At 40.8% G+C, this 18,867-nt stretch overlaps 1 protein-coding gene across 1 annotated transcript; it reads right to left on the bottom strand.

The window, feature by feature from the left end:
• Positions 1-511: 511 nt before the first annotated feature.
• LOC115828087 (claudin-18-like) lies at positions 512-3,268 on the bottom strand. The gene is made up of 5 exons (XM_030791998.1): positions 3,049-3,268; positions 1,261-1,425; positions 1,016-1,169; positions 793-903; positions 512-653 (listed from the first exon to the last, which is right to left on the bottom strand). The coding sequence occupies exons 1-5, from the start codon at positions 3,266-3,268 to the stop codon at positions 512-514; spliced, it is 792 nt and encodes a 263-aa protein (XP_030647858.1).
• Positions 3,269-18,867: the final 15,599 nt, after the last annotated feature.

Genomic DNA, 18,867 nt, shown 5'->3' with positions numbered 1-18,867 from the left:
GACTATAGAAACGCATTGATATATTTTCTTAAGTGATTATATGTTTTACATAGTCTTCCTTAATCAATTCAGTTACTTTTATTACATTTTTATTCATATAATATATATAGTAAATGGCCTTGAAATGATGCACAGGTTATGATTATGCAATTAAGTAACAGACAGTAATTACAGTTAATTAGAATTTTGCTGGGAACTAATGTTTGTGTTATTGGTGTATAGCATTAGTAACAGACAGTAGCCCTCAGTTTTACATTTACTATTGTTGTAAGTAAAGCCTTGTGAAAAAAAATACATTTTTGCTGTAGTACAGATATGACATGTTACATAATTTTACATATTCCATAATAAAAATACAAGAAAAAGAACTTTGCAAACTGGTACTCTGAAACTGGTCTGTCTACTTCTAATTATTGCAGTGCTTTTAGTGCATTAACAGTTTAACAGATACACAGGTATAGAACTGCCTAGACGCGCTGCCTCGTATCACTCAGTGTATTCATGGTTTCTATTACACGTAGTCAAACTTCTGGTTAGAGCGTCTTCCTTCCATGCTGTGGGCTTTGAAGGACTCGTCATAGTTTGGTCTTGACTTGGCTTCTGACCTGTAGATGGCACTGTGGGTTGCAGATTTATATGCTGTGCCAGCATAGCTACACAGTGATGGGAAACAAGAAAACACTGGAGTTAGTGAAGCAATTCTGAATTTACCATCTACTGTAGATGGAAAATCATTCAATATGTACAATGTTTAATTGTGATAATATGTGGAATATCGAAGACATAACCTACCGGTCTCTCTCAGGCATCATACCACGGCAGGCCATGCACATCATGATTCCTCCCACAACAAGAACACCCCCACCCACCCAGCCGACAAACAGGGCGGAGCCAAAAGTGTATCTGTAACATAGAGCAGATACAGTATGTTTAAGAGCAACAGGCACATCTGACACTAGCTAAAATCAGATTGCTGTGAGTGAATCAACCAGTTGGGTCACCGGTGACATCTCACCTTGGGGTAAGAGGTGCAGATGCAATACCACCAAAACCTCCTGCACCATAACCTCCTGCAAACACTCCGGCATCAGAGGAGGTGAACGTGGTGAGCGTAAAGTTGGTTACAATCAAATTGGCAAAGACAGACACTCCAGCAACGGCACAAATTCCTGGAGGAGACACATCATTTATTTGGTTACAAATAAACAATTCAATGTAACTGCAAAGATTTGTAGACATACTTAAGACAGTTCACCACACCTGCAAGAATAAACATGACCCCAGCTGCCAGTGTCATGGTTGCCTTTACTCTGTCCTCCATGTTACCCATTCTGAGGCACTTGAGGGCAAATATGGCAATGAAGACACCAATTGCCCCAAAAAGGACACCCACAATCATTAGTGCTCTCACAGCCTGGAACAGACCTGGCAAAATTCAAAAAAGAAATGTGAGAATGTTAAAGCAAGTTAAAGAATTATATTATATTATATTATATTATATTATATTATATTATATTATATTATATTGCTTTTGAAATTTTGAAAATACTATGTGTATGGCTGAGGGAATAGGTTACTTAGTGCGTAAGTCTGGAATGAACAACAATCATTTTACTTTCAAATCAGATTTTTTCCTTGTTTTTGCAAAAATAAATTAGATCAACCGGTCATAATTCTGTATTTATTTGAAGAATATGACCACATTTCATTTGACCACATTTGATGTACTTAAAAGGCCTTAAATGGCACTATAAGTAGTCATTTCATTTTCATGACACAAAGGAGAGAAAAACAGCCGGAGGAGCAAATGTACACTTTATCAAAAGGGTTCACTAATTTTACTGTCAAAATTTTTTATATGACAATCAAATAGCATATCTTATCTAAGACCACACCCAAAGGAAGGAGAAGCGCGGTACTTAAACAAAAGAAACACGCAACTGAAATCAAGCTGTAACTCAAATCAAACTGTTTACGTTTATTTTTTTGGCCGCTTCAGTCACAACACGTCTCTAGCAATGAAATTCTTTGCAAATTTCCAACGCAGTATCTTTTCATGATCTTTGCACAACCTACCTGGCAGTCCCAAAATAGTAAAGTATGGCCGACACTGTTCGGTACCATATGTTGTCCCAACACATGAATACCAGAGTCCAGAATAACTATAAACGCTTGTTACGACCGTGAAAGAGCGGTCTTCGATGCACCACATATTCAGAGCTGTGGCAGAGGCTATCATGAACTGCCCTATGCCTGCTAGCAAAAGTCCTATCAGCTGAAACATTGTGGCAGCCATTTTGGAGCTCTTGTTCAACAGTTATACACTTGACTTCTCAGTGTCAGCTCTGATGCGAAATGCCGTGTGATTAGTGATTGTGTGCCACTATGATGAGTAGGAAGCGAACGTTATCTAATATTTGTTCAAAATTTTCATGCGTCACTCTTGTAGTTTCGGTAAAAGACTCCGAATTTTCCTTCCGTAAAATTAGGGTGTGGCTTGACCTCATTTGAGGCTGTCTTCTTTTGGTTACTGACACTCACATAAAATGACATCGGCTTCTTTACTCTCTTATTTCATTAACATCTCATTCTGCTGACAAATCCAAAAATATTCACAATTTCAGGCTGTTTTCTTTGGTTTTTGACACGTACATAAAATGACATCAGGTTCTTTATTCTCTCATTTCATTAACATTTCATTTTTGCTGACAAATCCAAAGTAATTAAACAAATCAAAAACAAAAGTAATTTGTTTTTGATAGGTTTAACTAAAGTGTCTGTTTTGTCTAACGTATATTAATTTTCCAGTGGATTGCTCAGGTTAGCACATTGTCTACCTTGCATATAACAGCTCACGCCAAACAAACCTTATATCTTTGCTACTCAGTTGAGCTTCATTTAAAAGGCCACGCATTCATATTCTGAAATATTGTAAGTTATTTATGGAACTGATTAGAGCACAACATCTGTTATTTCAAACAGTCCATTATGATATTGCGTCAGTCTTCAAAGTCTAGTCAAGTATTTACAGTAGCCTCTGTACTCTACCTGGCAGTCCTAGAATGGTGAAGTAAGGTCTGCACTCTGTGAATCCAGAAGTTTGCCTTACACAAGACCTCCAAAGGCCTGAGTAAGTGTAGACGGATGTAACTATGTTGCCGTAGAGGTCCTCTGTGCTCCACATATCCATAGCAGTGGCGGCAATGGTCCCCGCTAGGCCCAGTGCTCCCAACACGAATCCCATTACCTGGCACATAGTCACTGCCATGATGCTACACTAATGTTCCTCAGTGGTTCCTAACCAAAGTTTGCGCACACTTAACACAGTAGCTTTGTAGCTTTCTTTCCCACTTGTGTCTGTTCACACTGTAATCAGCTAGACGGCCACTCAGCTATTTGTCTTTCTTTGTTCGAGTCTGGTGTGTTTGAACTAGGCTTCAGTTACACCTCCACATCACTTTCAACTTGCCCACTTTTGGTCACCAGGAGCTGAGGTGGAACTCTAGTGTAACGGTAACAAGGGGTGGGATTTATTTTGAATTAACGAGACTTGTTAGGGACATTGGACGGCTATCGAAACTCAGATAAGACGGTCACGTTTAAAAACAGGACTTTCCGTGTTGATGCATACGTGGTGAATGAAGCTGCGTGGTCGTAAGCAAATACTGTCAACAAATTAATATTCTTAAGAGTATCCAAGTTTTTGTCACTCCTTTCACCATGTCTTTAATAAATACTCTTCACAATTAAATGCAGTCAGTCTTCAAGATAAAATACAGTCAATCAGGTAATACTGTTCGCTGTTCACTGAATCTATCAAAAGAATCCCACTCTTCATCTGTAGTCTGCTTACAAAATGAGAAAATCTGATAGGAGTTTGATTTTTTTCCTCACTCAGCAACAGCTGCCATACCTAACTGTCTGTCATATACATTGAGTATGATTAAATTCCATCCTCAAAATGGACCCTGATGTTAACTTCAGCTCTTCATTGTGATACACTCTTGAAATTCTAAGCCTGAGTAAAATGTTATTGCTTTTATCAATGTCACCAAATGTAAATACTGATAGCATTATTGTAAACTGAAACTAATTTGCCTTCGACCGATACTACATTAGTCACTGTATTACAGAAATACACAACCTAGAAATACAGGCCATGAAACTGCGTATTCCAGTATTCAGAATTCAAAGGAATCAAACATAAAGAGTGTCTTTAGAATGGTGAACTTAGAACTACAATGAAGAACAGAACATGATGCCATACATCTGTAACAGCAATTATTGCTACTGTTCATTTCTTAACTGCCCCACCTCAAAGAAGCCTAAACACATTCACATATATGTTTTGTTTAGAGTAAAAGACTCTATTTATATGATTTGGGTGATATGCTGTGGTACTAAAGCTGATATATCAAATTCCTAGAACTCAGCAGCCACAGTAAATAAAATGTTTAAAAAAAAAACAGGTGCTGTTCTACCCAGCAGGATCTGGTAATGTTTCTATAATAGCTACCTCCTCTCCTCTTATCTCTCAACAGTGTCAACATGGTAAGGTTACCTTGACGCACTTATCAGCATGCATTCAGTAGAAGACTGAGATTAATCGTTGATTCATGCATTTCCCTATTTTTCACCTGGCAACATGCTTCACGCCTACCACAAAGCCCTTTCAGTAGGCACATATGCCCTGTTGCCCGTGTTTCACTCTGGTCTGAAAGAGTTTCCATCCGTAGGGAGGGATAGCTAAAAGTTTTTTGGCCTTTAAGTTCATCCTATCTTCTCAGCCTCTCCAATTATTCTAGGCTTCCATTAACAGAATCCCTGATAGAGAGGCCCGGGAACATTGAGCTGCAGAGAAAGATGAAAGCCCACAGCTGCAAATGGTGACAAATAGGAGCATTTACAGCCTTTCACCTATAGATATCCACACAGCCCTACCAAAGGCTCTTGTTCACAAATCAGTCCAGCTAATGACACATTCTGTGCTGTTTCTCAATGGCCACTAGAGGACACAGTCTGGTCAGAATGGGCAACTGACAGTCTGAGCAATGTAGAGAAAAAAATAAATTGCAGAGAGCTTGATAAAAGCAGTTTTGCTTTCACTGCCAGAGGCCCCCTGCTGCAGACACAAGCCTTATTTATGTTGTCTCCACTGGTGCAAGAGGAACCTGGGCAAAATGGGAGCTGTTCACAGGAGAATGGGGGAAAGATTTCTGCACATGTTACACTGTATGAAAATACCACATCAAGAGTCCTGAGACAAGGATTTCAGCCTTGTTTTTGTTTGTCCTGCTCTATTGGTTTCTGTTCGTCTTTATTATTTTAGCGTTTATCGTGGTGTAACACACATTTTTTTTACAACATCAATTGACAAAAATGAGATTTTTTTCCCTTTTTTTTCATTTTTGTCTCTTGTCCCTATTGGTGTTGCTTAATGCCACAGTACAGCTCCTCTCTGCTGTCTGTCAGTAGAAACAAAATCCCTTTAGATGAACCCCAGGCCCACATTAAATCTGAATCTGCATTTGACATTTTACTCATCCAAACACTACAGAAGCAATACTGAAATAAATCAAAACTGGGAATAAAGCTAGGGACATTATTGCATAAAATGTTGGATCGGAGTAGGGAACATGTGAGCCCGGAGAAGCTCTGACAGTTAGGATTTAACCTCTGAGGGTATTTATGGATAAAGGTTTCGGGTTCATGAAGATAACTGTGACCCCAGCTCGGTGACAGACAGCTTTATTTAATGCAATGACCTCTAGGGTTATTGTGCAGAGGATGTAAGGGTCACTGGGTTGACTTTATTTAACCCTTTGAGGAGTGAATTTTGGAATGACTGTCTTGACAACAATGCAATTCTGAATGACATCAGTATACAGAGCAAGTGAAGACAACTTCCCTTCTGAATAGGCTTTCCTCCTTGATAATTTTTCGTTCCAGCTGTAATCTAAGAAAATGAAACTTGTCAGGGGTTAATTATGATTTCGATCTGCTGAATCAGGTCTGTTTGTGTTGGGCAGGGGCAAAGCTTTGATAAAAGGTGAGGGAGTCACCTTGTGGACTAATATCAGCTTAACCCCAGTTTACCTGAACACCATCATTTACCACATATACTCGCAATACGACGGGATGATTTGTGTAGAAACAATGCAGAAACTGATGTTTAATCAGCTTGCAGGAACATCAAGCCTCAAATAACCATTATAGTTCAATGCTGAATACGAGTGCCATTACAAACTTTCTCAATGACAAATATGCTCAAACTTATTATCTCATTATAGACTGTGTTTTGTTTTTTTTTCCCCATCTCAGAGGATCAGACCAACCACAGCCCCGCTCCACTGGCATACGGGGAGGCGTGAGACTCTCCTCTGCACGGCCAAGATCCGTCCCGTCCGTTTGAAGGATGGGCGCAAACTTTGACAATCCTCAAGCAATTAACCAATCGGCGACCGGCAGGACGCGTGACAGAGTATGCACATCAAGGACCGTGGGGGCTAGCATCCGTTATGCATTGAGCGAAGCCCCATCTAAATGAGAGAGCCAATTAACTCCGCTAATAGCCCCTCTCCAATTTAATCTGTGAGACAATGGGCGGATTGAGGAGGAGGTTTTATTAAAGGCTCCCACTAGCACAATATCCTCTTTCTGCCGCCATTCGGAAGGGCCCCTCACTCGCAGCCTTGTTTTCGCTTCAATTAGCCCGCCGCCTCGCGTGATTAAGTGCCTATAATTATTTTTCAATTAAGGCTTTGATCTGCTATGTACTGTATACAGCTCCTTGGCGTGCCAGGAAGAATGAGGATGAGACAGTGAATTTGTTCACCTTCTGTTTGCCGTTGATGGGGGGGGTTGCTGGAGAGATTAAGCCCGCGGTGGAACCACTGGGACGGCTGCCACCTCTGAGCCAAACTTGCCGAAACAGACCTTATTTTGTAAAAACCACTGGATTCCGTGTTCACGTGCATCTTTTGCTCGGTCAGGAGGCAACATTATTGTTCTACTCAACTAATAGACTGTGGCCTTAAACCAAAACAACAATAGACCTTATAACAATGTCCTTATCTTCACCACAAGCTTTTAATTACCTCACAGGCTCGAAATGTTTGGGGGTAATTAATGCACATTAACACATAAATTATTAGTGACAATTTCCTTTACAAGACAGAAGAACACAAATCACTGGGACTTCTCAAATGCCACAAGCATTAAGTGGTAATAAAGCTTTTCTGATAACTCACTAACCAAGGTCCATCCATAAAGAAGTGTTATGATGTAGTAAAAAGCAGTTATTATCATTCTGAAGGATTTGTAACATGAGGTATATTTAGTTTGAAAGCCACAGCAACAGTGTTTCCATCAGTCCTTATTAGAGCAGACGCTGTGTAGCTGTCTCATGCTAATTCCTACGTTGACTGTACCTTTGGCTGGAGGTTGATCAAAAGGAGGGAGAGACTGTCAGAAGAGATGGCAGGCCTGGCCTAATTATCTGTATAGCTTCAGGGATTAAAGGTGATCAGCAGAGAGGCAGGTTTTTTTTGGGGCGGGGGGGAGGGGGGGGTTGGGGGCAGGAGGGGGAGTGACAGCTGTCTTTGTGTTTGAAGCTTTAACTACCGAACCTCACTGTTACCACCCCACAGACGACCTCTGACATAACCGCACTCGCTCGCATCCATCGCAGGAAAAGACGCCCATAGGGATACACGTTTACTCTTTAACATTTGAGTAATCATTTTGTTTTAAACGCGTGTAACCTTTTGAGACTATATTGTGAGGAACACTTCAGTGTAATGAACTTTGTTCGAAACATAAAACAATTTTCTTTCAGTATGCAGTGTGTGCACTTCAAAAAAAAAAAATCCTGCAACTGGGCTATCATGACTTCTACTCATTTTCTGTTGAAAACATCTGAAATCCTTTTACAGTGTACGCTGCAGCCCAGACTGACAGCCGTTCAATGGCATGGGTGTATAATAGTGAGACTCCACGCGCCCAAAAAAGGAGCCGCTTTTTTAAAAGCTCTTGTTTAAGCACAAGAGAAACTGGAGGAGATCACAGGGTGTGTCAGCATTCCAAAAGCAAGCCCTTCATTCAAAAAATAATTACTCGCAAAAATGAGCGAGCGGTTAACACAGAGATTTGAGAACTTTTACCGTGTGTGAAAGGTAGGCCTTCCAAATCCTCACGCCAATGTTATTGACTGAATAGACAACATATTAAAGACTTAATCCCTAAGGCACAGCAAAGAGACACTTATCAACTCTTTCATCTGAAGATTCAGAGTCTTTCTGTGTTGTAACTGGAACCTCTTACTCTCTTTCCAAAAATTAAAGGGATTTTTACACCATATTATTATTAAGGGCAAGCTACATCAGGCAGAATGGATGATAGTCAAACAGGTTATACAATCAGTCTGAGGTTTTAGTGTGTGTGCATAAATGTGTGTTTTGTCAGCAAAAGAAAAAAAAATTGCTATTTTGGGTTGCAGTAATTACACTGAATTACAGTATTAATATTTAAGTGAGTTATGTTGACCATATTTGGCCGTGCCTTTTCAAAAAGAGAAAAGCCAACAGTTAAGATGTTTTATGTTCACAGATGTGAAATTTCTGCCTACGTAAACTCACCTGAAAAACCCTTCCATCCATAGTACACTCGCTTTCATTTGTTGTATCTACACTACTGGTCCAGATCAATTTCTCCATCAGCTTTAGAAAGAGAAAATATATACAAAAGTTAATATGTCATGTGCTGCTTCATTATAAGTAACAAAATGAAAAAGGTTTTATTTATTAAAGGAGAAAAAAAAATTATAATTCATAATGCCCATCCCTAGTATTGAAAGTACAGGAACACTCTGCATTTTAGCTTTATCTGTTGGGCGTGTTGTGGAAGAAGTGGATTGTGGGATAACCGATGGACTGAGAACCATCGAAAGGCAACAATTAATTCCAGTACTGTAATTAAAAAGCCAGCAGCTCGTCTGGGGAACTGTTCCTAATGAGGCGTGACATTGCCATCACCCTGTGTACACTGCACAGTTTGTTACACCTTTTCCACTGCCTGCCTCTTTCAATAACACTCTCCCACGGGCTGCAGAAACAGATTACATGATGGAAAAAGAAAGACGGGAAAGAAGAGAGTAAAGGATAGAGGAATGGATGGAGTGGAGAAAGAAAGAAAGAAAGAAAGAAAGAAAGAAAGAAACGTTGGGCTCTTGGTCCCAGTCGACAGGGAAAGAGAGGAAGAGGGTGAATAACAAAACATGAGAAAAAATAGGAGAAATAGTTAAGGCTATACATGGAGGTAGTGGGGGGGGGGGGTGAGGGGTAGGAGATGGGAGGGAGGAGGGGTTTGGATTGTGTCTGAAACATTTTGTATGACCTCTTCTGCTGGCCATCCATCAGGAAGGCTGCCTCATTATTCTAACTAGCCAGCTCTTTTCTTCTGTAGCGGGACGCCATCAGTAGCAATCTGCATGCCAATTATAAGCCAGACCCCCTGATACCCCCGCATGGAAAATGATCTGTCAAAGCAAAAAAGGAAACTGAGAAAAGGCTTTTGCACCATAGCCCCAATCTCTCCCCTCCCTGCCTTTTATACTCACTCCCTCTCTCCTTCCCTCTCTCTCTCTCTCTCTCTCTCTCCCCCTCGTTTTCCCTGTATGGGCAGTGACAGCGCTTGGTGGAAAATTAATCTATGGAAAGTGGTGAGAAAGAAGAGGGAAAAAAAGAGAGAGATGGAAAGAAATATTAGAGAAAATGTAGCTATTCTCCCTCTCAGGCCTGGCTTAGTTCCAGGCCTCCGTGGGCCAGGGGGGAAGAGGAGCGTTTGATCGTTTCCAGAATAAGGAGGAAGATGACAAAAGGAATACTCCTCTTCCTCTAAATGGTACACTAAAAGCAAGGGCAGGCAGGTCACTGTTGGCCACCTTTAAATGCCCACTGGTTTCCCAGGTTTGCCCCTTGCATTTCTTAGTCCCATTGGTCATGTAACAGTTGGACAGTCTACATTATTTGAATGTTCAGCTCCTTTTTTTCATTGGAAAGTTGTTGCAGCTGTGGTGGAGATGAGATATAGCAAGCAAAGAAAATATGATATGACCATATCATTCCCATTACTTAATGTCAAATAAACCAAAACATTTCGATATTTCAGTACAAAGTCTGTAAAGTATAATAACACAGACGAACTATCTCTCAGTTCTGTGACCCGATCCATCTTAGGTGGACCCTGTAGATGTTTGACTCAGACAGGAACCATCAAAAACACGTTGTACAAATTCACAGTCAAACAGACAGATGATAGAGAATATGAAGTAGCACTTTTTAGCGTATCAAGCTTTGTGTATGACTGGGCTAAATGTGGTGTAAACAGGGAAGAGAGAGAGAGACAGGAGAGAAACAGAGAAAGAGAGAGAGAAAGAGAAAGAGAGAGAGCGGAAAAAGTGAAAGAGCTGGTTTAAATCCTGTGTGTCGGCTGATTTTCAGCATGGGGACGGTTGAGGAACAGTGGCTATGGAGACCGGCGGAGAATCGAGTTTATTCTGTCTCTCTTTGTACTGAGTGTGTGTGTGCTTCGATTAAAGAAAGAGGAGGCTCTAAGCATGTTAGGGCCATTTTGTCCGATTGTTTCACGCCCCCATCCGTATCCTCCTGCGGAAAAAAAGCTCGATAAAGATGACAGCCCAAAGCTCTCCTCTTCCTCTGTCACAGGGCTTCTTCTCTAAATCACACAGAGCAAGAGAATAAATCTGAATAAGATTAGCTTTTCTTCATCACTGTCACCATCGGGCACCGCGTCATCATATCCATTGTTCTGTTATTATTGCTGGTGGTCGTTGAACTAATAGTAATATTTATAAAATGATTTTTTTTAAAGTTTGTAGCAGTGGAATTGTAGCAATATTAACAATGAAACCTTGCATGGTTGTGTTGATAAATATAGAGCTGGAAGTTTTTGAAATGATTACTTCTATTCTGGCAAATATCAAAACGGTTGTATAGGAAAGTTATACATGTTATTACACATGTAATGAATGTGTTATTACTCACCACCTGTATGTGTCTTTAACAAGGACTGTCCTTCATACCCTCTTAGAATAGCAGTGTATTTAGACTTTTTCACATACCCTAATCAAACACACATGGTTCAGCCAGCCGAAATATCTCAGAATATACTTCAACACAAATACAAATAAATTGTGTCTCCGCAGGAAGGCGTTGCCAAACCCTTGGTCTAGAGTCAGAACATAAAACTGTAAAGAACCTAAACTGAAATTAGTGAAGCCTCATAAATTTGGATCACACAATTAAGGTGTTGTTAGTGCAGCAACCTAGCAAGTCTTCCTATTAAAATACAATGTGCACCGTTCCGCCTCCATCAGTGATCTAGAATACATCTCCTTGACCCTTGGCTTCATGTTAGCGAGGACTCTGTTTCTCTCACAGTAAGAGCGCTGAAGTTGGACAGCGATGAACAGAATGCATTTGAATACGCTGAGAGTAGGGAGACGTGACTGTTTAAGTGTTCTGGACGATGGTGTTGAACTCAAGGCCTGACTGTCACCGTGCCCCATGGTAATAATTAAGAACCCTGTCGCAAAGTTGTCGGCAGTCAATTATGCCACGCTCTCCATCAGCCAGACACCATGACTTCAAGCGATATGTAGAAATGAAAAGAGAGAAAGCAAGGGAATGAGAGAGAGAGAGAGAGGGAGAGAGAGGAGTAAAAGGAGAGCAATGGAAATTATTGCAAACGGGGAGTTTTTTTTCTCTGAACAGTTCAGTGTCGTGAGGTGAACATTGAACATGAGCGACCTATCGCCCCATGGAACATGGAGCCATTATTGCGGATTACACAGGATGGGGGACTTTCGGCGGCTGTGTTAATTGGAGCTTTGCTTGGCGTCAGTTTCCAATTACTTTTATGCTAGCCTACGGTTAAGGCAGTGACAATGGGCCAGCCGGGGATGACATACTATGAGATGAGAGACAGAATGAGAGAAAGGAGGAGCATCTCGAGCTGATGGAGAGGGGGGGGGAAAGAGAGGACAGGACAGGGGAGAGAGCGCCGAGCGGCTTGCACTGTCTCATGCTAAACTCATCTTCATCATCCAATCCCAAAGAGCAATGTTCACAAACACCGCATTATACAAGACTAATTTGGATTTGCAAAATGCTTATATATGTAAATGGAATCATTTTATTTACAGTGAATGTAATTGCTGGATTCAGTTTTATGCAGTTACATCATTACTGATGTTTCTTTTGTAGACTGAGGCACAATTTCTGCAATAAAGAAATGAATGGTAAAATGTCAAATTGCAACAGATTCAGTCACCAGTCATATGTTCTTAACCTGGGGGTGAAAGACATCATCCCTCAAATCCGTGTCTCCCATTTTCAGTCTCCACAACTCACTGGGCTGCTGGTTTTTGTGCCACCCTTAAACCTGATTCAACTTACCAAGAACCTAGTAATTAGAAAACAAGTTGATTTATTGTAACCCTGCAGTTGTGCTGGTTTAGGATAAAAATGGGTTGTTCCCAGTGGTCCTTGACCGTGTGTTAGTTCAGACAGAACATGCTCTGTTCATGGCCTCATACATTTATACCAATGATATGCAAACCAGTGGCTTTGGCCTAACTAAGCACTCTGGCTTGGCTATGCAAAGGTCCTGTGTTGCCCCCCGCCCCCTACTGGATATGGTTAATCTCTCAATCACCACAGATTGTCTTTGAATCGTGTGGCCCCCACAAACGTGAAGTAAATGCCAGAGCATGTCCAATTAGGCTGCTAATTAGCCATGTGACATCAGAAAACACGGGGGGGGGGGGGGGGGGGGTTGGCCTGGACTGTAGAGAGTTTTGCCTGTCCTCTGTTGCTCCCTCTCTCTCTCCGTTTCTCCGTTCAACAGCTCAGCCACTGCAACAATCTGTCTTCTCTCTCATCCATCCTTCACTGCCTGTTACCTCACTCACTCTGTATTAAGGGTCACGCTTGGCTTTTCAATTCATCTTAAGTAGTCATTAATGTTGAATTATGAGCTCCAACGATGCACTCCAGCACTGGTCATATCGCTCCCATTCATCCACAGCCTGCAAATTAGCGCCTTATGCTTAAGATGAATGACACGGTAGCCATGCCAGCTAATCCACTTGTGACGCTACGGGGGGAAAAAATGAACTCACTGTAACTTTAGAACTGTTGCTAAATAGAGTGTGGTGTACTTACACTTGTTAAAGAGAATATTGATCTGTTGGGACCCACAATGGCTTTGTGTATTTGGGCTTCACACGAGGATGCAGATGGTTACTGGTTTTAAACCCATACAGGGCCCCACGGGATGCTTACATAGTCCTGCAGGGCTGCTAGTTTTGATGTGTTTCTCTCACATTGTCTCAGAGCTAGCCACAAGCTCCTGGCCTCTCCTCAATTCAATAAGGTAACTTTAAAATGGCCTTAAAATGTACAAATGGCTGTACTGTAGTTTAATAAAAGTAAATCTGTATGTATGTAAATATGAAACAGACAAGAGGGCAGCTTAGAGTTAGAGAGTGTAACAATGTGTTTCCAATCAACTAAAAGCTCTTATTTGACCATTTTTGAAAATGGGTGACCTTGTTACTTTTAAATAGATGATCCTTTTACCTTCAGATCTAACATTGCTCTGTTCATTTAAATAATCTACAGTATATATGCTTGTAGAGTGTCTGGCTAGATACCAGTTACAGGGCAGCCAAGGGACAAATTAGCAAGATGCCACTTAATATCACTTATTATACATTTATTACATTTATTATAGTTACTAGACAGAGGCTTACAGTGTACGCGCTACATTCTTGCCTATTACATGGCATGTTCCTCTGTCCGGTTTCTGCTTGTGTCTTCTTGAAGTTTATTCTCTGTAGTATGCATTCTTTCTATATACCAAACGTTTCATTTCAGCTTGTTTTTTAGTAGACTTCCCATATTAGGTTATACTTCCTGTCACCATATTAGATTATATTTCCGGGCTGCGGTGACGGAAAAACAATTGCTCAGTTATTACTTTAATAATAAAAATGTGAAAGAAATTGTAGACCCATACGATATATTTCTGTTTCACTTTATCAAAATCTTGTAGTCGGTAAGAGTCTCTCACTCACTCAGGTGTCACATTGGCCTCATATTTTATTCAAACTGCACCTATTGAGCACTACAAAGAGTATAATCACCATCACTACTGAGCACTTCATTTCATCTTCTCTAATCTTTTCCTCCATTAATGTATTATTAGCTGGATTTGCTACAAACAGAATTAAATGGAATGAGAAAGGCAAGAGTCATTTATTAATTGTATAGTCGCACCTTTTCTTTGGCTCTGTCATCAACCTTCAAATGTAACAGCTGAGAAAAATTCCACTGCTGAGTTTGTAGATTACCACATACTGTTTTTAGATTGTGATAAGACAAAGAAACAAAAGAGAGAGAGAGAGAGAGAGAGAGAGAGAGAAGGGAGCGCTGTAGGGAATTTAGCTGAACTGCAGAATATCATCTTTCTGTTCAGTATGTCTTAGTTTTAACCATATCCAGATTTTTATCGGAAAATGAATTAAACCTCGATTTTTCTGTCCACTCAGCAAAGAGACACCAAGCAATCTATATAATATCATTTTACACTCGTTCATGGTCTGCTGGAAAAACCACAAAGGTATGTAAGTGCACATACATAGATTTTTTTTCCCCCTGTTTAGTGATGGCCCCAAAATTGCTGTAGAAAGTGTTTGACATTGATTGGTATTTTCTCTCTCTCTCTCTCTCTCTCTCTCTCATTCCCTCGCTCTTTCTCACTAAGACTCTATCCATCCGGACTTGGTCTCAGTGGATATTGGGCTGTGAAAAGGAAAGAAAGAGGGAGTGGGGAGGGGGGGGGGGGCAAATTAAAATCCATCAGCTAATGTGTCGGCTGGTAATGAAATAAGAATCTGACACTCTCACGCATTGAAATGCAAAAAAGGTGTCTCGGCGTTACCCTGGCAATTCATCATAAAAGCCAGCCAATTTCTACTTAATATACATGAGCTACAGTGAATTATTACCGGGCTCTCCACCCTAACAAACTTCTCAAAGTGCACACACAAAAGGGTCAAGCATATTATTTTCACTTGCGTCACGCAGTCGGATAATCTAAACGGTTTGCTGGTGAGCTGAGGTCTGAGCCTCACTTTGAACATACCACAGTTTTTTTTTTTCTTTCTTTCTTTCTTTCTTTCTTTCTTTCTTTCTCTTCCATTCTCTCATGCATTCTCATTTTTGTGGATGTTTGGAATTAGAAAGAGAGATAGTGGAGAAAAAGTCAGAGAGAGAGACAGACAGAGAGTGGACAGTATGTGTGTCTGGGTGTGTGCATGCATATGTGTGTGTGTCTGTGTGTGTGAGTGGTAACCGCCTGTATCTGAGGAAAGGTGGAAAAGGCTATTTCCAGTCCTCTAATTCATCTCTGCCAACAAGGTCTCCAGGCCTTGCTTTGTCCCCCCCCCCCCCCCCCCCTGCCCCCCCCCACTCCACCTCTTTTAAGTCTAGCTTTAGTGCTAGTTGTACTCTATTCACCTTGTTTTCTGGCCCAAAGGGCTATTGGTCCATTTTTCACTTCTTATACTGCTCTTTGCACATTGTACCTCTATTGATGTAAAAAGGACAGGCCCCAAACCATCAGGGTGGATAATATAAGTGGACCTATAGATGATGTATGGCTACCTGAGCTCTAATAAATTTAACATGCAAAAAAGTTGGAGCTTCAATACGCAGAATCACCTTCAAAACTAAATTCCTCCTCTATCTATTCTACCGTGGCTTTGCACATCAAAGAAAAAGAAAGAAAGAAAAAAAGAAAGAAAGAAAAAAGGAAAAAGGACAAGAAAAAAGGAAGTGAACTATTTATATTCAATGCATTGTACTGGAAATGTTTGTACTGGAAATTCACATTTGGATATTGTGTTTTATCATGAAATTACTAAAAAGTAAAGATTACACGAGCATACAAAGCTAACCATGTCCTTAGATGTCCTTGTCTGAGTATAAATAATGATTTCACACAAAAATGTTTTGTCTGATGGCGCGCTAACAAAATATACACTTAATAGCACCTTTCACAACGTGTGTGTGATAAGGCACTGAATGGTCCAATGCTAAAGTTCCTCACAAATTATTCATGAGCACACGTCAGGAGGGTGGGTGGTGGGCGGTGGTGGTGATGGGGGGGGGGGGGCTGATGAATTCAGAAAAAAAAAAAGAAAAAGAATATGACAATACATCCTCCTTAGATGAACTGACCTCACAGTATGGAAACATTTTCTAGAACATTTCATTCAAGGAAACATTTAGACAGAGCCATCAAAAGACACATTCTCTTCAATGAATCCAAAGGAGGTCAAATATAGGGTTGAGAGTCTGAGAGAGAAATTGGTGACAAAGCAAATACGCCATAATAGGGTTTTAATCTGTGCTTAATGCCTTTTGTAATGGTCGCTGTAGGAGGGTATTACTCCTTGGCGGCTGCAGTGTCATTGTGTCCCGCCAAACGCACGCTAATGAAACAGCCCACTTGAGCATTAGAGAAGAGCTTCACAATTGGGTTGCAGTCTTAAAGCCTGAAAAAAAAAAAAAAAAGGATTTTTCTCCCCCAATTTATTTATTTATTTATTTACTTACTTACTCATTTTCATATGCCGGTATGAATTTCACCGAGGACCGGTGCCTGTCAAGATCAATCAGGCATACCTGATACCCATTGGTAAAAATATAATTTATATGACACGTTTTTAGCAAGGTGCTTGTAATACCATTATATTATTTCCAGAATGTCTTTTCGTGGTCTTGCCCCCCACGAGACTACCCTCCCCGTCGGCTCCCCCCCCCATACAAATCAGCTCTGTCTCATGCCAACCCGGGGTCAAAGATTAATAACAAATATGGCAAGGACAAATGAGAATGTCCAATGATATCATGCAATGTTTTGCATATGAAACGCCTCAGCAAATATCCCAGAGCAGAGAGACAAAGACAGGCATTTCTTCTCAGACCCTTTGAGGACCCCTGCCTGGAAAGACTTTGGAAACCAGGTTTTTTTTTTATCGGCCAAGGGCACTTTCATTATCTCTGTTCTCAGGCTGGAATCAACTCTTTGTTTCACCTGCATTTTCTATCTTAATGTTCTATTGTGCGGACTGCCAACCATTATGTGTCTGTGGGGTTATCAGAATCAGACCGTGATTTCAAAGCCATGACCTTTTGATATACCGACAGGAACAAAGTAATGGTTAAAATGTGTGTCTGCTGTTGAGGGATGAACAGAATAGGTCAAAAACTGAACATGGGAAGGAGTCGGGCAAGATCAAGAGGGGTCTCATTTTGAACCGCTGGGCCATGGAGAGCATGTCGCCTGAGTCGACCTGCAGACCTGGCTTAAGCACTAATGACAAGGAGCATGTGTCTGCCTCACTAAACAAGTGAGAGAGAGGAAGAGTGAGAGAGAGGAAGAGAGAGAGAGAGAGAGAGAGAGAGAGGCGGAGGGAGTGCGCGCAGTCTTGTAGAGTGACTGTCATGTACAGCCAGTGGCTCTCATTCATTTCCATCCTGATCACTTCAGAGTCACTTCTGATCACAATATCCACACTGCACAGTCCCATTACCTTCATCCACTCTCTCTCAATTAAAGAGCCTCTGCCCGCATGACTGGAGATGGGTGGGGGAGGGGGGGGGGGTGGCGGCGGTCGACTGAATTACAAACCCTCCTGGTCACAATTTATTCCCCTGACTATTAAGGAGCAATTTGTTTCCTGTTAACTGAGGCCTCGGGGCAGAGAACCCAGCACGGCTGCGTATTGACAACAGTTGCCGCTGGCGACGGCTGTCTCTGTTTATTCACGATGAGTTTTATTTAGGGACCTCTGTAACACATACTCGTATGATCATCTCCAGTGTATGTGTGTGAATGTGTGTGTGAGCATTGGGCAGCATGTGTTCACTGGAGAAAGTCAAGTAAACTGGTGGATACTCTAATTGTTAACAACTTGAAAATGAGATGACCATTTTATCTATATAAAGCAAATCTGCCAGTGTTAAATATTCAACTCTCCACATACAAGAAGGAACCATTGTTTGCAGATACAAAAAACGATAAAATAATAATAAATTACGAATATGTCAGATCCAGATTACTTTGATGCCATTTTCAAGTTGTTGATATAAAATGGAATGTGAAAAATATCACATGATAGTAAGAGTTGTTGAAATCTGTTTGCTTCATCCAGATTGTAAATATAAAAATCTTTTATTTGCACAAAAGACCTATACATCAGATATAGAGAGGTTATGAAAACAGTGAAAATGGCATTCCAGCAGCCCTTAGCCTTAGCGCGCTACCACTCTGTTCACGCTTAGCTACTTTTTTCAGCGATACAGCTAAAGTTCTATAGAGCCGTTCCATTGTGCTTTGAAAAGAGGCCTTTGAAATGCATTAGCACTACATGCTATCTGAAGAAAGACCAAGCACGGATTTGAGACATAGCAATAAGACACAAAAAATGGGACACTAGCAGTTTAAAAAAAATTACGATTCTCTCAACCCTCTTGGGAGCTTTCTTTCATTGTATGGTGATGACTTGGTACCACAAAGTTCTATCAGTGTTTTTTTTTTTTTTTTTTTCAAAATCATTTTTTCTTCTTTCTTCTCAACCGCATCAAATTCGTTTTCAGGCTCCATAAAATAGCCTTTTCTTATTTCTCAGCGCCACTGTATGCAGTGGAAAATCTTCCACATAATGTATCCTTAAAAGCACATTACTCTTCCGCGTACACCGTTAAGAGTTAAGAG

Source organism: Chanos chanos, chromosome 14 (assembly GCF_902362185.1).
Source record: "Chanos chanos chromosome 14, fChaCha1.1, whole genome shotgun sequence".
Lineage (NCBI taxonomy): Eukaryota > Metazoa > Chordata > Actinopteri > Gonorynchiformes > Chanidae > Chanos > Chanos chanos.
The sequence above is the reverse complement of the archived record's forward strand: the minus strand, read 5'-3'. Positions and strand labels throughout refer to the sequence as shown.